The sequence below is a fragment of the Rhizophagus irregularis genome, chromosome 19, assembly GCF_026210795.1.
Source record: "Rhizophagus irregularis chromosome 19, complete sequence".
NCBI classification, from domain to species: Eukaryota; Fungi; Glomeromycota; class Glomeromycetes; order Glomerales; family Glomeraceae; genus Rhizophagus; species Rhizophagus irregularis.
The window spans coordinates 488,421-514,417 of NC_089447.1; the positions used below are offsets into that span (position 1 = coordinate 488,421).

At 27.2% G+C, this 25,997-nt stretch overlaps 3 protein-coding genes across 3 annotated transcripts; 2 read left to right on the plus strand and 1 right to left on the minus strand.

The window, feature by feature from the left end:
• Positions 1–10,786: 10,786 nt before the first annotated feature.
• Positions 10,787–12,211, plus strand: OCT59_010643 (uncharacterized protein; the record flags this gene model as incomplete). Its single annotated transcript, XM_025332806.1, has 1 exon — positions 10,787–12,211. The coding sequence occupies one exon, from the start codon at positions 10,787–10,789 to the stop codon at positions 12,209–12,211; it is 1,425 nt and encodes a 474-aa protein (XP_025166943.1).
• Positions 12,212–14,058: 1,847 nt separating this feature from the next.
• On the minus strand, positions 14,059–14,565 carry OCT59_010644 (uncharacterized protein; the record flags this gene model as incomplete). The annotated part of the gene is made up of 4 exons (XM_066136042.1): positions 14,059–14,155; positions 14,220–14,306; positions 14,374–14,458; positions 14,520–14,565. The coding sequence occupies 4 exons, from the start codon at positions 14,563–14,565 to the stop codon at positions 14,059–14,061; spliced, it is 315 nt and encodes a 104-aa protein (XP_066000716.1).
• A 7,494-nt stretch (positions 14,566–22,059) lies between these two features.
• OCT59_010645 (uncharacterized protein) lies at positions 22,060–22,643 on the plus strand (the record flags this gene model as incomplete). The annotated part of the gene is made up of 6 exons (XM_066136043.1): positions 22,060–22,092; positions 22,186–22,205; positions 22,269–22,300; positions 22,371–22,392; positions 22,491–22,496; positions 22,547–22,643. The coding sequence occupies 6 exons, from the start codon at positions 22,060–22,062 to the stop codon at positions 22,641–22,643; spliced, it is 210 nt and encodes a 69-aa protein (XP_066000717.1).
• Between the last annotated feature and the right edge of the window lie 3,354 nt (positions 22,644–25,997).

Here is a 25,997-nt window from a genome sequence, read left to right on the forward strand (position 1 = left end):
CTCAAGTCGAAAGTTGGGCCGAAATTTCTGACCGCATTATAAATTTTGTGTAACATTAATGTAACACAAAATAATTCCATCACAGGTAGATCTGACCGGATGATTTGTTTCATCGTTCAGATTTTTGAAATTTTTTTAAAAAAAACTCTTTTTTTTTATATGTAATGACTTTGGGATGGTATGTTTTTGTGGTTTTTTTTTTAGTTTAAAACATTTATTAACATTCTATTTTTTGTTTTTTTTTTGTGGGTTAGACTTGTAGATATTTGCCGGAATCAATTAAAAAATAACAAAAAAAATTGCTTTTCATTAATAACAAATTTAAAAATTATACTTAATTAAAAATCATTAATTATTTTTCAAAAATTAATGGTGGAATTGCAGCATTTAGGATTCAAAATCCACAGTACCGAACGCTGTGAAATTCCATGGAATTTCTGCAGGTTCGGATGATTCAGATCACCTGCTTCATCCGCTGTCATCTGATCTGTCAGATCGGTTCTGACAGACATCTGCCTCATCTGATAGATGACGGATGTGACGGATGACAGGTCATAACTCTAATCGCAGGCATGAAAATTTTTTTGTGTAGCAATCTTTCCTGGTGGCTAAACTTTATCTGATGTCACGTGATATATGATTCTGGCCAACACTAGTTTCGGACATTGATCTCAAGTTTCAGCGGATGCGAAACTTTCCGATCCAGCCATGTTTTCGGCAAGTTTCGGCTACATGTATAGTGTATAAATTCGTATTTAAAAATTCGAAAAAAAAAGTGGTCATTTAGTGTGGTTGAGGCGCAGCACAAATTTCACAAAGATATATGGAACTTGCGTTGTGTTTTTCAAAATGAGACTATGAGATGCTTTGCATCTCATTGATATACTATTCGCTAAGATCATGCGATTATTATATTATTGTTTTAGAAATTCGCGGACGGGACGATGATTATTTAAAAATATGGATAAAAGGTCTATCAGCACGAGTTAAAAGGTATATTTAAAATTTTTATGGTCAGAACCGAAATCAATTATTTCATCGGAGACGGGGTCCGTGCGTCCAAAAATATTTGTTATTCCGGTTAATATATTAGCATCATCTGCTTAAACAGGAAATTTTTTGCTTAATTTTGTGTTAGTTTTGTAAGTAATTGTAAAAATTTCGTACACATATACCTCCACTGCAAGGTTATGCGATCATGTCTAAAAAAAATTTCCGGATGTGGGTGTCAAATAATTTACTGAAGGTATTTTTTATTTAAAAACTGAATAATTAATAATTTTTCATAATATTAGAGACTGAATGTGAGGTAGGTTATTGTCTTTAATAATTGATAAATTGAGAAGCAAGTTCAAAGGATGCGTGATTTCACCACATGCATTATGATAAATTATAACATTGGGATGTATTAATGGATTATAATAAATTAAGGCCTCTTGATGCTAGATATCGACTGTATATTATGCAAAAATGGAAATATTCTGGATCTATAGAAATTATGGAAAATAAGTTCATATTAGGGATCATTTTTTATATTGAATTCTGTATAATTGATCTTAAATTAAAGATAAAAAGAATACAAAACAAACAAAATTAATATTACTAGATATTCGAGATTTTGTTGCCGAATTGTAAAAAAAAAACATTGTTTTGTACCAAGATTAATTTGTTAATCACCTTTCTAAGCGGTATCAAGATCATTTTCAAATTAGCCAAATCACTCGTAAATTTTAAAGTGGATACCACGGAAATGACGGAATACATTATGACATTATATAATTCAAGAATTTAATAACTTGGCGGAGGCAAAAAAAAAATAATAAATGTTATACAATATATACAAATATTATTTCAAGCGTACCCTTATAAAAATACCCGTCTTAATATATAGAATATGTAATATTTCTAAAAAATTATAAACTAAATTTAAATTTAAATTTTTCTAATATTGATGGGACCTGGATCTAAATAATGTTTTAAATTTAGTAAATCAAATTAGACCCGGATATTTTTGTCAGTGATGCATGGTATTAAATGAGTATTAATAAATATTAGATAGATCCATTGTAATTAATGTTCGCTGGTATAATAGCGCCTGTTTCATTTGATTTGTGCTCTCTGAAGTGACAATTAAGCGTTCCTTTAAAATAGAATCGATGTCTTTGAAGCATACATATTTCAACAAATTCCATATATTCTTAATTTGATATATATAAATGTATAATAAAATAAATATTAAGTAATTCTCATTATCATTTCCAATTAATTACTAAGATATAAATGAAATATATAATCAATATAACATTATTATTAAAAATTAAATTAACAATTTAATAACAATTTAATAACTATTCATCCTCTTCTTTAGCACTAAGTATTTCACTTAAAATAAAATTTATAATATAATAGAGTTTACATATTCTCAATATATAAAAAAAATAAATGTAATTAGAAATAAAAATTAAATCAAATTCCAAAGTTATTTATTCAATAATTATAATTAGAAAATAATAAATAATTCATATTTAATTACCTTTATATATATCTTATTTTTTGCTAAAATACTTTTATCTTATTTTTTAAAATTGAATTTTTATTTTAATAAATTTGTCAGTAATTCACCATTATATTATTAAATAATTTATAAATGGATTTATTCTGCATATCATTACCTAATAATAATTAAAAAAAAACAAAACTCGGTGATATATTTTAATTAAATAAAAAAGTTAGTAAAATATTTTGAATAAATAATTTAGAAAAGCTAAAATCAATCCATTTTATGCCAAATTAATTCATCAAATCTAATAATATATTTAATATTCAAGTAAATAATACAAATAAATATAATCCACATATCTTTTTATTCTTTCATCATTAAGTATGCCTTTATATTTGTTAATAATGTCATATCCATTGTTAATATAGTAGTAAAAAATAAGTTATTAATATACAGTTTTATATAAACAAAAAACAAATAAATTAACTAAATTAAGTTTACAAATAGACAATACCATGTGTTTTTGTCGCAGATTAATTGGAAAATGACGGAATTATTTAGAATTCCACGGATTTCCACGGATTTAAACGGAAAAAAAATTCCAGTTGTACCAATTTTTTCCATTATTTTCCTAATATATTTTCAGAAAATTTCTATTAATTTCCATCTAATTCTTCATATCCACTATTAATAATTTCTATTGAATTATTTCCACTCATATTCATTATTATTTAATAATATCCAATGTATATTATCATCAAGATAAATTAGTAATATATTATAATAAATTATTCCGTATACATTTTTATTATTCATTTCAATCGAATTCTTCTCTACATTATAATATACTATAAACAACTAGAATGTAAAATTCTTCAAATCATTTTTCTTAATTATTAATAATATCCTATCGAATTCAACAGTAGCTTTTATCTCATATTCATATATATTCTGTATATTACACTATCAAGGAATAAGAAAAACAAATCATTCCATGGCATTTCTTAATTATTTTATTTTAATTATAATATGATAAAATCGATTCAATTCAATTTGATTTGATTTAATGCTTTTTTTGAATCAATCATGAAAGACGTTTTCACAACGCTTTTTGTTAAAACAATTAAAAAACGTTGCGAACCGTTTTTTTATTTGCTAAATTACATGTTAAAAACGTTTCGCAACGTTCTTTAACTGTTTTAATAAAAAAACTGTTGCGAACGTTTTTTATTATTAATTTACTTAATTAAAAATGTTTCGCAGCGTTTTAATAAGTCATCTATTACGTAAATGATCTGTGTTGCTCAATAAATTAAATTATTTTATCCCTTTTGATATTAATGAAACATCCTTTTTGTTTTTTAGACTTGAATCTAGATCAGTGATCGGATTGACGATGTGGTGTTATGGTAAGCATCTTATCTTCAATCCTTATTTTTAATAATAATTTATTGCTGATTTTTTTTTCGTTTTTTCAAACAAAAGCCTTCTTAACTCGTATAATTAAAATAATATATACTGTATAAAGCAATGATCAGAGGGCGTTTAACATGCAAAACGCCCTCTGATCATTACTAAATAGTACTAAATCACAGGAGCGTTGATAAATATATTTCTCTCATATTTTAAAACCTATATTATAAAAACATTAACTATTAATAATTCAAATGAATTAAAAATATCATTATTATTTTAAATTCGAATATTTTTATGTGCTTTATTTAATAAATTCTCACTGGTATACGCTAACATATATTACAGCATTTGTTTGTAAGTTAATAAATTAAGTAAAAAAGTCTATTATTGATAAGATATGTCGATGATAATTAATATATTTTTTTTTAGATTTAACCACGAGGAACGCGTGACTACGCGGATGCTGTATCAGGTTTCATGCTCGACCCGAGTAGCTTCTTAGTAAAATTATTCAATACACCAAGATTAAGTGGTTAAGTTCTTTAAAACATTCATTAAACTTGTACTTAAAGATCAAACTGAGCAACGGAATAAGAATGTAAGGGAATTTTATACATGGATCTTTCACTAATAATAATGTATTATTTATTTTAACGTCCATACATATAATACTATATATGTTTTTCTTTTATGTTGATCCAAAGCTAAAAAATTATTTAGTTCTTCAACACCAAAGACGACAGAATTAATATAATTTTCATCCCTATTACTGTTAACATCTTTAAAAATGACGTCGAGTGCCTTTGCAATTGTGAGCTTTCTTTTTCTACACTTTCCCGAAAATTGTTCATAATTCATAGTTCCAGAAATAAAGTGCTTGTATTCTAGAGCCTTTCTGATATGGATGTTCACTCCAGTGTCTACTTTTATGGTAGAGTGTTTTTGTCTTTGTCTCGATAAGGCCTAAATGTCGTAAGTTGTGAGATAGTTTCTGTCTTTGATTAGGGGAGAGTGTAGTTGTGACCGTATGTATACTGTTGGGGTTTTTATATGATTTTGTTTGTTGTGCAATATTGTTGTGGTTATTATGACATTTCTTTAATGGAAAAGTTTGCTTTAGATTTCGTGTTTTTCGTGTTTTTCTCTTATTAGGCAAACTCACGCTCTTTTAACTATCTCCCATCCTTCAAATTACACTCTACGACGCATCCATCCAACATTTTACGACTCCTTCTCCTCATAACAACATACTATCACGTGACGAAAGATTTATCAAAACCAACATCTGTAAAAATATACAAGAGACCGTATGGAAGTTACCTGTGCAGGATTTGTCGATAGTTTGTCTTTGCTGTGGGAGTGCTCTTTTTTTAGCTTTTGTTTATCTAAGGAATTACGAAAATTCTTATCAATCACATCAATAGCTTGCTTAAAGTTACATTGTTTTAAGGCCATGGGTGGACTTGGGCTTATCATCATCGTCTACATTGACTACTTATTTTCCTCACAACAATCTATATAACGAAGAACATTTAACAAATATCAAACATTATCAATCGGTTGCGTGCATGTGTGTTATGTGTGTGGTGTTGTTTTGCTTTCCCTCGCTCTTTCCCCTTCCTCTTCCTTCTCTCTCATCCCCTTTCCCTTTCCCCTTTCTCATCTTTTTCTCTCAAGACGACACACAAGACTACAACTATCAACATCCGTCAAGGATACAATAAAAAAAAAACGAATTATCAACTATTTCATCACTAGAACTCAGAAAAAAGTGGAGGCAACGTATAAAACATTAGCTATAAAATATCAAGAACTTAAAAACTGTATAAAAAACAACAATAATCAATGAAAAGATACGAAACAAAACATCGTCAACCTCCAGATAAACGTTACTAGTTTGGAACAAAATTTCCAATTATACGAACAAACCCAAACTCAAATGAACCAAAAACAAGATCCCATTATTAACAAAATAACAAATACATTTATACCATCTCAACCAAAACAATACCAATACGAAATTCTCTCCCTTTTTATCTTTTATCAGTCTATTACCAAATCAACGGCTTTTTGATTAATCCAACTTTACTTTACGCATATCGATTTTTAACACATTACTATCAATGACAGAACCAGATTTCACACTGGTTGCGAAAATTATAATTCTTCTCTTCACCTTTTCTTTGAATATTTATTTAGAATGGAAAACTGAAAAAAAGAAGATATAAAACTAATTAGTAAGAAAATCACCTCCAAGAATTGAACTTGGACACAGATATTGTGGAACCAACGGTGATGGATAATTGTTGAGTTGATAAGTTATTAAGGAAAGAACTCAACAAAGGAATAAAATAAAGGGTATCACATGTGAAGAATGAAATCACATGAGATAGATCAAATGACCAAGAAAGAGTAAATTTTTACAAGACAAAGGATCTCTCTGACACCAATTAAGGGCGATGCAAACGATCCCCTTGTAAAATTTATCTATCTAAGAATGGTCAAATGATCAAGAAAGGGTAAATTTTTACAAGACAAAGGATCTCTCTGACACCAATTAAGGGCGATGCAAACGATCCCCTTGTAAAAATTATCTATCTAAGAATGGCCAAGTATTCCCGAGTTGACCAAAGGGTAAAGATTACGTCTCCATGCTATATTTGGTAAGCCATGGACCTAGCTACGTAATATAAAATTATTTAATTAAATAATGTCTAATTTATTGGGAATTTTCAAGGGTATTTTTTAAATCAACTATCAAATCAATTTTATGTTTGTAAAAAGAAAGTGAAGATAAAAGAAATAATATTATAGAATGAGTTAACTCATAAAGAAAATCAAGAAAATAAAGAAGAGAATCAAGAAATAAAAGAATAATTGACATAGCAAGAGAATATTGTGATAATAATAAAAGATTTGAAATAAGAAAATGTTTAAAAGGAGAGAGATTTGATAGAAGATTTGATGGATGAAATTGTTGGAGGAGAAGAGAGAGATTTGAGAGAGAGAGATTTAAGGAAAGGAAAAAGAAAGTATTAATTATGGTTTTTATCAATATTGAGAATAAAATGAGTGTATTGGTGAGAAGATTTGTATATATGAATAAAAATATAAAAAGAATGTATAAGTAAGTAATGAATATTGATAAATACTGAGAGGTAAATGGTTCAGCAGATTGAAGATGGTATGGAAAACATTTGTCAAGAGGAATAGTATTTAAAGGAGTATTGATGAAATTTGCACACATTTGGTAAGACATTTTAGATTTTAGTAATATTTGAGAAAATTCAAATTGAAAAATTTGGTTGAAAATTTGATTGTAAATTTGATTGTAAAAAAAAATTGGTTGAAAATTTGATTGTAAATATATATTTGAAAAAAATTGAAAAGTTTGTTTGATTTTTATTTTCCCTTGAGAAAAATTTAAGGGTATATATATACTTGTAAAAACCCTTGATACATAGTGACTCATAAAAAAAAATTAAGATTATGTATGAGTCACATTGTGGCTTATAATACATACAATCTATAATATTGTGTAATTAATATATTATTTAACTAATATTTTGACTAATATCTATGATCATAATTTATTGATTTTATAAAATCTAGTATTTTTTCGTAATATATCTCATTTTAAAACCACATAAAAAAATAATATTTTACAATTCATATTACGCGTAACATTCAAAAATTTTTAGATTATTTAAAAAAAAATTAAGATTATGTATGAGTCACATTGTGGCTTATAATACATACAATCTATAATATTGTGTAATTAATATATTATTTAACTAATATTTTGACTAATATCTATGATCATAATTTATTGATTTTATAAAATCTATTATCTTCAGTATTTTTTCGTAATATATCTCATTTTAAAACCACATAAAAAAATAATATTTTACAATTCATATTACGCGTAACATTCAAAAATTTTTAGATTATTTTGTGTAATTCGTGTTGGATTCTTTTGCATAAGATGGAAGTTGTGAATTTAATAATGTTATTAGGATTGTACAAGAGTAGAGGTTGGAACCGATTAACGTTAATCGATTAATTAATCGGTTAAGGCGGTTAATCGGTTAGAAGTATCAAAAAATCGGTTAATCGACTAATTAACCGACTAAATTAACCGATTAATTAACCGACTAATTTAGTCGGTTAAAATAATATGCAGATCATTTTCTCAGATTAGATGATTTTTTATCCCGAAATTCCGATAAGAAGTTTTTTTTAATATACAGTATTGACAAACTTGTCAAAAAAATAAACCCATTTAAACTTTTTATAAAAACTTGAGAAATTTTAATTTATTATAAAAAAAATTATACAATATGGGTGATAATGAAACAAATGACATTTTTTCAGAATATATTGATTATAGACCTATTGAAAATGAATCTCTATCTGGTCATTTATTATATATTTTTTTGTAACATATTTAAATGCTTTTATAAGTATTTGTTTTTATTTTAAGTTATTTATGGCGTAGCTAAATGTCATGTGATATATATTACGCAAAATATTCAAATGGGCGGCGGAATAAAAACATTCCTAAAAACTTGCAATTCAATTCCACTATCATTAATATTGTTAATTTCCATTTAAGTAAACCTTGAATTAAAGTCAGTTCTCGTTTCCCATTAAAATTTGATATAACTTTTTGAAATAATACATGTATATTATCCATATAGGGTGCAAAATTTATATATTAACCGATTAATTAATCGGTTAACCTCATCACAAATTAACCGATTAATTAACCGATTAATTAACCGATTATTATTCGGTTATGGTAACTGATTAGTCGATTATTAATCGGTTAAGGTTTTTTTGGTCGGTTCCAACCTCTACGTCTTCCATCACTTCTTTTCGTCTCCCATCACTTCTTTTCGTCTCCCATCACTCCTTTTCATCTCCCATCACTTCTTTTCATCTTCCCACTTCTTTTCGTCTCCCATTACTCCTTTTCATCTCCCATCACTTCTTTTCGTCTCCCATCACTTCTTTCGTCTCCTATCACTCCATCTTCCCATCACTTCTTTCCGTCTCCATCACTCCTTTTTATCTCCCATCACTCCTCTTCTTCTCCATCACTTCTTTTCTTCTCCTATCACTTCTTTTTGTCTCTCATTATTCCTTTTCGTCTCCCATCACTCTTTTCATCTCCCATCATGTCCTATTTCTCCTTTTTGTCTCCTATCACTTCTCATTACTCTTTTTTACTCTCTTTCTTCTTCTATTACTTTCCATTACTCCATTGTTATTTCATTTTTTTTATTAGCACCTTACTCCTTTAATCATTGTAATTTATTTATCTTTTTTATTTATTTTTATTTGTATCACTTCATTAAAAATAAATATACCGATTTTTTTCTTTGAAATCGAAAATGTGTGACTTAAATTTTAATATTTTTAATATTTGCAAATAAAATTTCATTAAATAAGATTATTTTGAATAATTATGTCTGCAAAAAAATTTTTAAAAAATATCTTTGCAATAAAATTTTAAGTTTAACCAATTTTTAAATTAACCTTACATTCTGTACCTTATATAAGGGGAGTAATGTAAAGTAAATATGCCGGCAAAGGTGGTAACCTAATTTTATTAACAGCACAACATACAGAAAAGGATTATGAATAAAATATATTATTTTATAAGATGTACAACGCCAGTTACCGGGGAGAAGAAAAAAAATTACAAAAAAAAATATATATATATATCAAAAAAAAATTTGTCCATTGTTACGAAAAAAAAAGATTATTATAACGCCAGTTTAATATCTAATTTGAAAATACCTAATTTGAAATAGTTCTGGCGCAGTTTCGCAGACAGGTCACATGACACTCATAAACTTTTTTAAAAAAAAGAAAATAAGAAAATAAAAAGGTAAATTCCTTTAAACTTATTTTTTCAGATGACCCTTCTATATTAATCACAAGAGTGGTGACAAATGATGCAGTAACAAGTGAAACAGTGATAAGTGAGGCAGTGCAAAACGATTTTATAATTATTTTTAATTGACAAATAAGATGGTCTTAACTTTTAAGTTTAAATCAGGCACTGATCACTTCTAGGCGCAGATGATAGCTGCTTTTGGTAAAAATATCAAAGGATGAAACAGGTGATCATCAAAGGTTATAACCTTACGATTTATGTCACAAGTGTATACCAGGTTATGATCACCCGAATGGGAAATGAAAAATTCACCAAATATATTTGTGCGGTTTTTTTTTTGTGTCACCAAAATTCCAAGTTCTTACAACAAATATTTATTTATGGAGGACATGCATAAATTAATTAGCCGAAATACTGTGAAAAGAAAGATCTTCTCAATTAGTAACACTATTGGAAGATTATTTCCTTTTTTCATTGTAGAATCACGTAGCTCTGACCAAATTAAGACATCCCTGGGTACTGAAAAAATGTTTATATCTAGACCTCAAAAATCACCGAAAAATTCATAAAATTTTTAAGAATTTACTTTTTATTCCAATACCACTCAAAACAATTTAATAAAAAAAAAAGGAGAAACTTTAAAATTCCTTTATATGACATATATATTGAGGTTTAGGATCATCCATCTCGTTCCCGTAATATTTTCAGGGACAGCCCTCTACTCCCCCTCTTCATTTTTCTTTCAAAAATAAAACCATTTAATTTATTTAAATTAAGATTACAAATTATCTTTATTTTAAATTTTTTTTTTTTCATAAAAAATTTCGCGAATAAAATAGAAAGATATTATATTAAAATTATTTTTCACCTTTATTGTTATTTAATACAAATTTTTTTTATAACCAACGATAATCCGTTACATTTCATCCAATTTTATCAACGTTATTAACAATTTAAGAACCATTATGAATATGAATATTCAACCTAATACGCAAAGTAACATACAAATGAACGAATGTAAATTTTTTCATTATGCACCAAATTATGATAAATTTTATCATATAACTTGCCAAACTATTTTACAAGGTTTTGACTCCTTTGATAATTACAATTATGATCATGGATTCTTTTATAATATTAACCCTACAGCAAATTATTATGTCACGTGTAAAATACTTTCACATTCTTTGGTCGCAAATATGTTGAACAAGAAAATATATGGAATAGATATTGGCATAAATAACTTGGAACGAAAAGAATTATTATCTTTGAATCAAAGATTAGATTTGGAACAAGACTTGAAACAAATTCTTCCTTTTCATCTTACACAAAATCATACTTCTAATAAAGAAATAAGAATGAATTCTTCTTATGGGTATAATACACAAACAATTTCGACAACTGATAATCAAACTAATTTTGATAATAGTTTTCCTCAACAAACTAGAGCTGGGTGTTTTACTAATAATGTCATTAATCCACAACTTGTTTTAAATAATATTCCACAACAAATCCCTAAAGGAATTCGTTGTAATGAAAATACAAATAATGTACCGACAACACAAGCAATTTCGATCGCCGATAGTCAAAACAATGGTTTTCCTCAACCAATCAATCCCCTTTCAAGTTCAACATCTGTGGTGCCACAAAATAGAGTTACTTATAATGTTAATGTTACTAATTCACAACAACAAATTGATTTCAATAATATTTCACAGCACATTACTGATAGAGAAATGGGATCAAATTATTCTGGAAATTTAAATTCATTTCATGGAAATATCGTGAATAATACACCCGTAACACAATCTGTTTTGACAACTGATATTAATCAAAATTATATCCAAGAAGTAAATGGTACTAGAAACTTTGCTTACACACAGCAACAAGTTGGTTTTAACAATTATTATAGAGACACAGATTTGCATAATGGAAATATTGGAAATAATGTAACGACAACGCAAACCAATGGCTTGATAAGCGATCACCAAGATACAAATGATCATGTTAACCATATCAACACTACTAATTATAGAAACACAGATTTGCATAATGGAAATATTGGAAATAATGTAACGACAAGGCAAATCAATGACTTGACATACGATCACCAAGATATAAATGATATTCAACAAGTTGATCATATTAACAATAATCATAGAGATACAGATTCGCATAATGAAAATATTGAAAACAATGTAATGACAACGCAAGCTAATGGCTTGATATGCGATCACCAAGATGTAAATGACCAAGATAATCGTATCAACAATAATCATGAGGACACAGATTCGCATAATAGTAATATTGATAATGATAACAATGTAATTACAACGCAAACCAATGGCTTAAATTCACCAAGTTGCTCGAATATTCAGCATCAACAATGAAACCGGTTTGACATAGTAGATACTTTTAAATTTAATTTTATTTCTCGTTTACATTAGTTAAATTATAAAATAACTGAAGGACTAATCTATGTTAAAATTAACGAATATGTTATGTCTAGAAGAAATAAAGTAAAATGTATACAATGGATTATTTAAGTTTTTAAATTATTAAGAATTAACAAATTTAAATAAAGGCTTATGATTTTTATTATGAATATAAGTTCATTAAAATTAAAAAATTATGAGTACCGTATTTTGCGGAATAATAAGCACCCTTTTTTTGCACTTAATGCCGGCCAGGATCCTCATAATTCTGGCCAGGGAGTTTAACCGCAAAATATGGTAATAAGGAAATAAGATGTCAGTCATTTAAAACAGCGGCTTTTTTTTCCGATGTATGATTGTTATGAACTACTAATAATTTATAGCATGTATTGAAATGCATATAGACGTCTTTACTATTTTTTCTAAGAATAAGAAAGGAAACTCCTTTGTTGAAATTTGTGATTCAAAGTTTCTCTACATAATTACAATGATTGTTTAATAAAAGTACTATAAAATAGAAATATAAGATCGGATATGAAATTTGCCAAAAACTCCTGCTGCGCCCTTGGGAATTAAATTTTTTCCTAAAAAATGTCAAATAATGACACGCCTTTAACACTGGAAAAATTGGTTAGATAGTGGGAAAATTAGTTAGACGCAAGATTTGGGTACAAAAAAATTTTTTTGGTTCATTTTTGATTGTTCACTAATAAATTTGGTGACTTAAATAAAAATTGGTGACTAAAATATTTATTTAATTTGACATGACGGACAAATTTTGGGTATTTCATAAATCCACCGTTATTATGTAGGGATTTTATGAACTTTGTGGATAATCGGCAAAATTGCAAACGGTCACATTAAAAATTCTTTTTATAGGTAACAAGTGACTAATAACAAATAATATTAACCTCAGAGACATTTTTATTAAAAAAATATTTTTTTAGTACTTTATGATAGTGCTCCGATTCGTATCCGGATCGTTCCGGATATTTTTTTTCGGATATGTTTTTCATCCGGATTATAATCCGGATGAAAAATATCCGGTTTAAACCAGAATCCGGATGAATATTTATTTGTTTTTTTTTTTTTGCATAACACCGTAACTTTATATAACTAAGATTTACAAATTATTTACGACCATAGACAAAATTTTAAATACTGAAAAGTGCACTTGCATCAAGTTTAAAACGTAATAATTTACTAAACAAAGAATCAAAATTTTATTATTATTTTTTTTATAATTGTTATTTTTAAATGAATAATTATTCAGATCAAATTACAAAAAATTGAGATATTAACTTTATTTAAAAATTAAAATCTTAGTGTTATATAATTTGATTCAAATGATTCTTTAATTTTTGGAAGAAGAAACAAATCTCATTTTAACATTTTAAAAATTGCCTAACTCAACACATCTATCTATAGTAATCTTCAGCTGAAATAATATGAAATTGTTTTAAAAAAAAGTATTGGGTAAAATTGGAATTATGAGAATTTCGCGGTCTTAGATAATTTTGGCTAAATTTGTAATTCTGGCCGAAATTAATATCACGTGACACCGGGAAAATAAAAAATTATCGGCTATAGTGTCACGAAAATTTTAATGTTACACAAATTTGTAATTCTGGCCGGCGTTATGGTTTCTGGCCAGAATTATTGCCGATCAGTTGTAAATCCAATCCAGATTTCGGTTTCTATCTGGATTTTTGACCCGGGTTAGAATTAAAAATGGATTATTAGTACATTTTATAAATTTACAACAAATATAATTTACCTATCAGTAGATTTGAGTTATTGTCTTAATAATCCATTATTATTATAAGCCAAACCATAGCATTCAATGCGTTAATTCTTTCCCATGGCTTATTGCAATTTAAAAAACTTCCATCTAAAGGGCTTCATAAAAATACACATTAAGTCTTCTCAAAGGGAAAACAAAATTATTGACTAATAACCTTACCTAGGATAAATCATTAAAGAAACACCTACATCATCATCATCATCATAAGCACCTATTTTGATTAATTCAATTTTCCACCTCCATTTTCTAAAGTGAAAAGTTGTAAATAAAAAAAAATTAAATTAAATTAATTATAAATGTATTAGTTATTAACCTTCCAAATAATTTTACTTTTCCAGGAATTTCATGTTTTTCAAATATGGCCTTTAACGCAATTGCACCACCGATCGCAATTAGATCTAAAAATGAATAATTGATTAAAATATGAAATTATCTGTTGTACATGTGATTGATAAATACGAATTACTGTGACCGCAAGTATGACCGATTCCTGGAAGAGCATCATATCTATTTATAATGATTTTATCTGATAAATATAAAATGATTAGATCGCTAATATTTCATATACTTATTACCACCTTTATATGAAAATTTTGCTACAATTGCTGTTTCAATGTTGTATGCACTAGATGTTACTGTAAATCTTTAATTTGGATTGATTAAAAAATTATTTGTGATTTTTTTTTACCTTGAACTTTGAGATAAGCAAATGTTTCTTTGTAAGCTAAATAACAATAACTGAAATATATTATATAATTATGAAATAATTAAATAATTTCTTTACAGAATAAATTGTATCAAAAATTATTTTGAAAATTATTTTATTTACCTAATTCCGGGTTTTCATGAATCTGATTTAATATATAACGTAAAATTTTTTAAAAATTATTACTAAACAAATATATTATGATTTTATAAATGTACCTAATATAGTTATTAACTGGTGGTCCTTAAATTTTCTAATTTATTATCAATAGCTTTTATTGCAGTATTTGCATATTTTGGTTTGCCAGGTTGATGTCAGACATAATTAATCATCATTTGATAAAAACAAAAATAAAAAAATTTGTCCACTAATTTATGCTTGCTAAGCATTATGACCAAAGAAGCTGATTGTTTAGTGTCATTTATTTGTTATTATTTTAATAATTGGCAATTATTTTTTAGTTGTTTTACAAATCACAAAATTAATGAACTTTTTAATAGCAGCAGGTAACTGCTTTTTTTCAGCTCCGTTTATTTTATTCATTCAGTCCCTAATTTATTCCTTTTAACTGAATTTTCAAGATTGTGATAGGTAAGTTCACTTTTTTTCCTATTTATTCCCATTTTATTTGTTCATTTTGTCTAACCTTTTCTTTTTATTTAATGGTATAAGTATTTTATTTTTTGACAATATCCAAGTTTCTTTTCTTTTTGTCTTTCACTTACTAGGCTCTTCATGACAATAAATGAGTTTTTCCTTCCTATATTTGTTTAATTTTTTTATTCTTAAAATCTTTCAGATTGGATCCTTTAATGGTGGTAAATAATGAGGTTTTATTTTGTTTCCAACTCGACTTTAATATTCCCTTTAGGCAGTGATGTGCATTGGAAGATTCCAATATTCCAATAATTTTCAACACATATTAGTTTTTTATATATACGTATATACATTTCTATGTGCATTGGAAGCTTCCAATAAAAATCTATTGGAATTGGAAGGCTTGGAATTGGAAGAATTGGAAGATTCCAAATGCACATCACTATGTTTTTTCATTGACGCAATAACAGGTTTTTAATGTGCATGTTGCATGCAGTGGACTGCGCAGCGTACATCATTTTAATTTCTGAGCATGTGATTAAAAGCATATGACTTCATGCGCACAAAATTTTTATAATTAATGTGCACTCTGCGCGTATATGGCAAGTCCAAAGGCTGCTGCTATTGTAACTGTTACTTTCATGCAAGGTATCTGCCGTTTTTACGGTGGATAACTACCAAGTGCCGAATTTGCAATAGGTATCTGTTGAGATTGTATCAGGTACCTGCTAGATTTGCGGCAGGTACCCACAGGTTATAAATATGGTATTGTATTTTTTCTGGTTCAAAGATGTTTTCTTGATTTACATTTATAGTATTATTGATCCAAGCTAGTTGATTTCCTTTCTCAGAAGTGATCTTCATCTCTAATTCTGCCCATCGTAAAATTTGCTGGAATTAATTTGATTGTATTATAAATGAATTTTGAAAAGATAGACTATCTTTAATATTTTTATGAGTAGTCTCAATTGGAAAAGATTATTGCGGAATGCATTTTATAATAAACCTAAAAATCTATAAATTTTATACATTATTATTTTCATTTACACAACTCTTGCTTAATTTCAATGATATTTTTAAGTTTATTTAAAATTATCAGTTAAAAGGTACACAGTATATTTAGTTGAATAAAGGATAAATTAATACATATTTTTATAATTGATGTAGGAGATAATTTTTCATTATGGTCTTCTGCCTCTTTAATTTGTAAATTAATTTCCGTCTTAAAATATTAACAATTATATTTATAAGTAATTGTGGTACGTTAATATTGAATTTAGGTCTAAGGCCTTTACATATTCTTAAAGTGAGCAAACTGAAGGATCATGAGGTTTATCTATCATAATTGTTTAGAAATAATTTCATACATAATTAATTATACCTAATATGTAAATATCAGACACAGTAGAATAACAACTGAAGGTTTACTTTGGGAGCTAATATAATGTAACTCCGTAAACACTCCTTTCCAGGTTTAATGTAAGCGGGTTAACATATGTACTAAATTTTTATTAATTAATTCTTTTTAATAATTTTACAAAGACCTTTTTTTATAATTGAATTTTTTTTTCTAAAATTAATCAATTTACAATTCCTGCAATCCATGACCCTGTAAAAAAAGTCGATCCGTTTTTTATATTCCATCTTTTTTTCTGTAAAAGGCTCATATTTCCGGAATTAATAACCTAATCCCCTGTCGCACTAAGTGTCACTCATGATCACCTTCATACTAATTTTTAAAAATTGCGAGTGATTAGCTGAGTTTATAAATGACCGGGAATCTTCGTTTAGTTATTTCCCGGTCTCATATAGATAGCCGGGAAATTACTAATTTTAGTTTAAAATAGTTAAAATAGTTAATATTTAATGAGTGACACGCTCCAGGGGATTACCCATTTATTTCCAATCCCCCATGAAATAAGTATTATTTATATCACGGAATTCATCGAATTATTTACATTTTTCGTGAAAGGTTCCATTTTACGGAGTATTTTACAGAAATAACGGATAAAATTTTTTATAGGGTGATTGTCAAAACATGTTTGTTTGATTGGCTGTCATTGTGTCAGGACCCAGAAATATATATATAGGGGTCAGGTGGCGAAAAATTTTTTTACTATGAGCTGTACGCAGAGACTTTTTATATGAGTAGTACGCATAATTGACACCTGATATTGAAAATCCTGCAAAAATACGCAAATAAAATTTCAGACATTAAGTTATTAATTATTTTATCATGGCTTCTATATTATAAATACTAATGTGAAAAATAGAATTTACCATTTTTTTAATAATATTTTTCTAAAATTTCACTTTTTAACCCTTAGAAATTTCTTACAATTCAGTTAATTAAATAAGTACGTACAGTAAATATATTATATATATAAGATTAGCCAAATTTAGGTCAAAAATACGCAAACTAATTTTTTACATATAAAAAATTTGATAAAAAATACGCAATCTTGATGACCTAACTATAGATGAAAAATTCTAAAATTGTACGCAAATCAAAACTTTACTCCGTCTAATTCCACTATGATGGCGACGCATCTGTGTACCCTACCCCTGTATATATATTTCTGGGTCCTATTGTGTCACGCAGTAGCACATGACAACAATCATTTAATATTGACCGTAATATTAGCCTTGTTCAATTCTTGATCGTACCGGATTGACCGAAAAAATGTATAACTTAACCAGACCATAGTTACAATTGAGCACAGTTTTTTGATTGATCGGATTGGTTATATTATTCATAATGCTATTGGTCAGTCTATTAGGATCATGCTGATTTTGACGGACTGGATATTTTTTGCTAATGGCTAAATAATTGATATTTTTTTTTATCAGCTAAGTATGACTATAAATTAATCCTTTAATAAATTTTGCAGTTTAGTTATACTTTTTAATACTCTTTAATAATAATAGCATGATCCTGCGTGACTGACATAATAATCTAGTTATTGGTTATGGTGATTGGCGAATAAAATATCGTGTCAGGAGTGACCGATATTTTACCTCCTCCCCTTAACCAATAACTATTTATAATTTAAACTAATTAAATTCTTTATCAGTTATTTAAAAAATTATTTAGTAATATATAGAGTCAACCAGGTATTCTATATTTTCAAATTTTTCATAGTTGATCCATTTGAATACTTTTAATTGAACGTCCTTAATAAATTTATCAATAATTTAATTTCCACTAGTTCCAAATTTGAATTTTTCTTTAAATGATTGAAAATTTTCAAAATACGTTAAATTTTGGTATAAAATTTCAGCCAGAAAGTTAAAGCTTCATATTATACTGTTCACATGAACTTAATTATTAGTCCTTCATAATCTAAAACTTTTGACTAATAATCTTTCATAAGGTTCCACTCTTAATTTCTGAATTTCCATCAACATTCTTCCATTTCCTTCTCATCATATTCTGCTTCTAAAAAAAAAAAAAAGTATTTAATGATCCTAGGTGAGATATATTAAGTTTTATTTTAAAAAAAATTTTTTTCGTCTATTCCTTTTTGGAAATAATCGACAAAATTGATTGTCATGACGTTAAATAAATTTTTTAATCAGATGTTGCATAATTACGTATTTATATCCAACTTCTCAAATGTAATTTTTTTTTTTAATTGTAAAAAAAAAATCGTAAAATTTCAATCATAATAACAAAAAAAATTTCATTTTTTTTTAAAAATTGACTTTTTTTTAATTAAAGTATTTTTTTTTCGATAAATCGATAATCCAATTGAAAAATATTATCACAACTTAGAATTAAACTCTTTTCTTGTTAAATATTGACTACATTTTTCTTATATTAATAATGTTTTTAATATAAGTTTCAATGAAGTCAGTAGGTTTATTAATGAATTTTTTAGAAATATCAAACGAACATTGAAAAGGGATTTTACAAAAATATAGATAGTTTTTCCAGAAAATATTTCGCAATCAGAATATTTTGACTTGTTAGCAGGTAATACAGCTTTAAACAGTGAAACAGTAGAACTTTTATTAAAAACATGTGAAGAAATAACTTATACTTTTTACTCGAAGGATGGGGAATGATACTGCGACGGTTCGTGATTGGCTCAGACAAGCTCAACAAAAACAAAGAACTTGATGTAAAATTAAAACTAAAAAAGGAAAAAAATCAGGTAATCGGGCGCAGCAATAAGAAAAAAATAGGAACCGGAGATGTTGATCAATTGCCTATAGAAGAAATTGATCAAATGTCGGATAATTTTTATTTTATGACCAATGGGAACAATGGTACGATAGTTTTTACTTTAAAAAGTTTGGACGTATTAGCTTCAAAATACAGCACAAATATAAATTAGTTAAATCAGAAATATATTTAAAGAAAGATCAAATGGATAGAAGATGGCTAAAGAGCGTGAATATTAATTTTAGTTTAAATGGAACTAAAATCATATTGTTTCTGCAGATATAAAATTATCAATGATTCGAGAGTGGTACCGTTGGGCTGCTTGTAAAAAATTGCATGGTGAAGAAAAAGATTTACCGTATTTGGATTTAATAGTCATTATAAACTTTTCTTTTTAAAAGTTTTGAAAAAAAGTATTTTACGCATATTTTAAGGGTAGCGATATTCTAGGTGATGCTATTACAAGTTCAATAGAAAAAGAAGGTCCAGAATACCTCCCTATAAAAAATTTTTATCCGAATATTTCCATTATTTCTCCGTGTCTTTCGTAAAAATTCCGTGAAAATGATACATTCACGGAAAAAACATGGAAAGATAAAACACGGATCAGATTTTTTACAGGGCCTCCAAGGAGGAAAATTTTAATGATTTTATTTTTAAGAAAGAAAATATATAATCCAAACCTATTCAAGTTCTTTGCAGAAACCCGTGATTTGTTACCATGCAGTTAAGAAATCGCCATCAAATCACAACGATCCATTAACCAACATGTAACGACATGGTATCAAACGATCTTGTGAAATTGTCGATAACATATCTTTACGAAGTTGTAAAATGGTGGTAAATAGGTGGTGAATAGGTGGTGAATAGATGGTAATTGTCATCAAAATTTAGTCGAAAAAATCAATTCAAGATAATTTTTTGATGCATTAAATATTACTTGACGATGAATCTCAATTTTTTATTTAATTAATTTAATCTTTAATAAAACCTTATAAAAATTCGGCCTATATTCGGCCAAAATTAATTATTCGACCTAAATTAGTAATGATCTACTATTTGATCTTGGTAAAATTTTTTGCCGATTGATCATGTGAATCGTCACGTTTTTGAACAATGGCAAAATTAAACTTTTTTTACCTTTATTTAGACTCTTTCATCCCTTCCCTTTCGTACTTCCCTCCCTTTCGTTCTTCCCTTCCCTTTCGTCCTTCCCCTTCCCTTTCGTTCTTCCCTTCCCCTTTCATTCTCCCCTTCCTTTTCAACCTTTTTCTTACATCTTTTTTCCACCTTTTTTTCTTTGAAGTACTGTAAGTTTCATTTCGAAACTTACATATTCTTTTTTTAATTTATTTTTTATTTATTTTTTGTAAGTATCAATTCCTTCAGCTTGAACTCGGATATGCTAATATGGTAAGTTTCTATTTGAAACTTATCTAATAATTTTTTTTAATTTATTTTTTGAATTTTATCTTTTTTTTTGTAGGTATCCGGTTCCTTCAACATTGGACATTTTAGTTGGATTTCTCGACGCTGGACACCACTTGGCTTTGTTGTTCTTTTTTGTAGAATGGTACCTTGCTGTAGATAAACATCTTGGAATAAATCGGTAAGTTTTGAAGCAAATCTTTGCTTCAAAACTTTTTAAAATTTATTTTATCATTTTTTTTTAATTTAAGAAATGAACTAACATTTCTTTTTCATTGTTTTTTTTTGTAGAGAGCCAGCTTGGCATGAAATCGGACTTTAAGTTAAGAAATGGAAGGGGATTTATTTTCTTTTTATTTTTAAGAAATAAACTAATGTTTTTTTCATTATTTTTTTTTTGTAGGACGTGTAGGAGGACGCCAGTTTGAATACCAAACTGGACTTTAAGGTAAGAAATGGGGAAAGAGGGAAGGAGGAAGGGGATTTTTTGTTATTTTAATTTAAGAAACGAACTTTCTTGTTTTTTTTTGTAGAACTCCAGCTTGGACATGAAACCGGACTTTAAGTTAAGAAACAGAAGGGGGATTTATTTTCTTTTTATTTTTAAGAAACTAACTAATGTTTTTCCGCTATTTGTTTGTAGAACGTGTAGGAAGACGCCAGCTTGAACACGAAACTGGACTTTAAGGTAAAAAATGGGGAAAGGGGGGAGGAAGGGATTTTTTGTTATTTTAAATTAATTTAAGAAACGAACTTCATTGTTTTTTTTTGTAGGACGCCTTGGACACGAAACCGGACTTTAAATTAAAAATAAAAAGAAAATAAATCCCCATTCCATTTCTTAAGAAACAAACTAATGTTTTTTCATTTTTTTTTAAGAAGACGCCAGCTTGAACTATAAGAAGAAAAATCGGTGAGGAAGTTTTTGACTTTTTGTAAATAATTCTTTCAACAAAACATATAACCGACGTTCTGTTTTTTTCTTCTTTTTGTAGGCTGCTGTCTTCGAACACAGACTCAATAGAAGTTCAAAATTTTTTTTAAAAATTTGTTTAATTTGTTTTTTTTTTTAATTTAATTTTCTTTTTTTTTTTTTGTAGATGTCAGTTTCTTCGCTTTGGAACTTGGGTCTGGTAAGTTTTATTCGAAAATTCAAAACATTTTTTTTCTAATTTATTTTTTTTAATCTTTCTTTTTTTTGTATGTATCAGTTCTTTCGGCTTTAGGACTTGGATATGCTGATATGGTAAGTTTTAATCGAAACTTATTTGTAATAACATTTTTAATTTAATTTATTTTATTTTTGTAGGCATCCGGTTCTTTTGGTATTGAACATTGAATGTTAGCTTCTTGGACTTCTTCAGTTGGATTTCTCAACATTGTGATTTTGGTGTTCTTTTTGTTGCTGTAGATCAGCGTCTTGGAATGAATTGGTAAGTTTCGAAGTAAAACTTTGTTTCGAGACTTTTTAAAATTTATTTCTATATATATTTATTTTTTTGGTTTTTTTTTATTTATTTTTTTTTTGCAGGTATCGGTAAATTGAGATTCCTGGATCTTGAGACTGACTTGAATTTTTTTATTTAGACTTGGACTTGGATTTTCTTTAGGTGCGGCAAATTTGGAACAATTGGACAACAGACTTGAATTTAGTTTCGACTGGACCATTCTTTGGAAAGTATAAATTTGGGTAATTTTTATTTAAGAAACATTTCATTGATTTTCTTTCTTGATGACATTTTCGCAAGTTCCGGTCAGATTTCTCCTTTTTGAATGTGAAAAATATGGTTGTTAGGGTTTAATTGTTAGGGTTAATAAGCTTAGAATAGAAACTTTACTATTATTTAATGACTTGTAATACAACTTCGAAAATATAGTTTTACTATAACTTTAATATAATTGTTACTATTTATTAACTATCTACATAATATAACTTTAATACTTTGAAAATAAAATTTTACCATAACTTTAATATAATTGTACTATTTATTTAATATCTACATAATATAACTTTAATATATATTTAATACACTTTAACTATAACTTAAATATACATTTAATATAACTTGACTATAACTTTAACATAACTTTACGATTTCTACAAGACCCGGTGATGATCTCCTTAATATGCATTAACTTTATACATATGATCAACTTAATCTTATCATGACGATATGAAACCATATCATGACCAAATCTTAGTTATAAGGTCTACAATAAATTTTCGACTTAGCCACGATATGGTTTCGATTATAAAAAGTTCTGCAAAGTTGATATACTTTCAAACGAAAAAGACGTACTGGAGTCACCAAACATAGTAAGAGAATTCACTATCTATGGAGGATGAAGTTGTGCATATGATGAACAATTTAGACAAGATAATTTGGACGTAGAAACATTGAAGAACACACGACTCCAGAGAAGGTAGTGGAAGTGATTCAAGAATATAGAAAAGAAAAACAGAAAGAAAAAGCGACGACTCAACAGCAGGAAGAAAAGATCTTGTAATGATTTGTAACATAACATTTTTAGTTATATTTTTTACGTCAATAAATAGTATGGCAATTTTATTAAATTATTTGTAACAAATTTAAAATAAATCTTGTTTTATCCAGTTACATAATTTATTAATTTATAAATATATTTTAAATAATTTTCTTTATCTTAACTCATTTTAATTATCGTCGTTTTCAAAATGGTGTGGGCAGTTTATTTGTGATTTATATTCGAATACCAATGTTCGTCCAGTTTTTATCCGTTTTTTGTTCAGTATTCGTCCGATATTCGGTTTTCTTTTTTCATATTCAAATATAACTAATATAACTGCATACACCATTTTGAAACGGCGATATATGTAAATTTTAAAATTATTTACTTTCTTTTATAAAAATACACAGTATTCATTATAATTAATTAAATAAATAACTTACCAACTACAAGAAATTACAAAATAATTTTTTAAATAAAGAATTATAGTTAGTTTAAGTTATATGTAACAATAAGAATTATGTAAATATTTATTTGTACACAGGCGGGTTTCCAAAAAAGTAAATTTTCTATGCTGATCATTTAATGAGAATTAAATTTAACGGAAAAAACAGGAAAAAAAAAGAATTTGTTAAACAAATCAAAATTGTCATTCAAAATTAACTTTGACGCTTTAAGTAAACTTGCGGAACAGACAAAAATACACATACTGAATGTCTCTTTTAAAATTATATTTATAAAAAATTTTTTTTTACATAACTTTTTAATAAAGTCACGTGATACGGGTATGAACGCCCAGTGTGAATTAAGAAATTTTCTTTTCTTATATAATTAAAAATTGGATTTTAATCTATTTTTTACATTGAACTTTTTTTACTTTATTTTAAGAAAAAACTTCGAATTTACAATAGAAAATTAAACTATACCGATTAATTCCAGCAAAATTTATTGTGGGCGATGAAGATCACTTCTGAAAGGGAGAAAATAGTTTGGATCCAATAATTCGGTAGATTACTAAAACGTGAAACCAATAAATAAGTTTGAGCCAGAAAAAAAACAATACTATATTTGTAACCTGTAAGGTACCTACTGCAAGTTCAGCAGGCACAGTACTTGCCACAAATCTAGCAGCTACCCGCAGTGGCTATCCGCTGCAAATCCGACAGATACTTGCCGCAAATTCAGCAGATATCCGTCATGAAATAGCAGATACCTGTCGTGAGTAACAGATATCTGCTGTAATAACAGCAGACTTTTGTCAAGGACTTATCATATGCAGCTAATAATAAGTGTATCACTGTATCACCTACTATTATTAGATCGGATTAAATTATACTAAAAAGAGTATATACTCAGAAAATACATAATTTGAAACATAAAAGTATGTTTACAGGTTTACAGGCAAAAGACACACCGAAATTAAATTATTTGATAAGGTGATAATTTTTTTAAAAAAAGTTATATTATCGAGGTAATTATTATTTTTAATCACGTCATAGATAAGCAATACTAAATTTAGGTTTCTGATTGAAACTTCTACTTACAAAGATCAAAAGAGAATATTCGGCGTAGAGAAATAAATCGAAAGAAATGAAAGACGTGTGAGTGCTTATTGATAACGTCTCACAATAATAATGACGAAATATTTACATTTGATATACTTAAATGAGAAATGATTTCCAAATGAGTCACCTTTGTCACCTTTTTATAATAACATGGATATATTATATAATTTTTTATATTGATTACATTATTATTACAGTCAACAAAACAATCGATCTTATGACAATCAAGAATAATATAATAATGTATAATGATATAAACAAATGATTTATATAGAGAACCAACTATTTTAAAAGATCTTTATTATGCTTCCCAAAAAAAATAATATTCAAATGGTTGTTTAAATGTTTAATGCAGCTGCATCGGTTATAAGACGCCGAAAAAAACTGATAAATTCAAGTCGATTTTTTAAATTCAAATACAAAAAAAAAAACATTTTTTTATGCTTTCTTTTATATGAATATATTGAGATTTAGGGTATTATCTATATATTATCTTAAGGTACCCATTCATTCCCGTAATATTTTCAGAAACAGCCTTCTACTCCCCTTTCCACTATCTTTCAAAAAAATATTTATTTAAATTAAGATTACAAATTATCTTTATTTTTTAATTTTTTTTTTCCATAAAAATTTTGCGAATAAAATAGAAAGAGATTATGTTATAATTATTTTTCACATTTATTGTTATTTAACACAATTCTTTATTATAACCAACGGTTACTATCCTCCTTTCAGTAACTCTATCGTTACACTTCATTCAACTTTGATATTCAATCCATTACGCAAAGTTACAAATGAATGAACATAAATTTTTTCATTATGCACCAAATTATGATAAGTTTTATCATATAACTTGCCAAATTATTTTACAAGGTTCTGACTTCTTTGATGACCGCAATTATGATCATGGATTTTTTTATAATATTAATCATACAGAAAATTATTATATCACATGTGAAATACTACCACATTCTTTGATCGCAAAC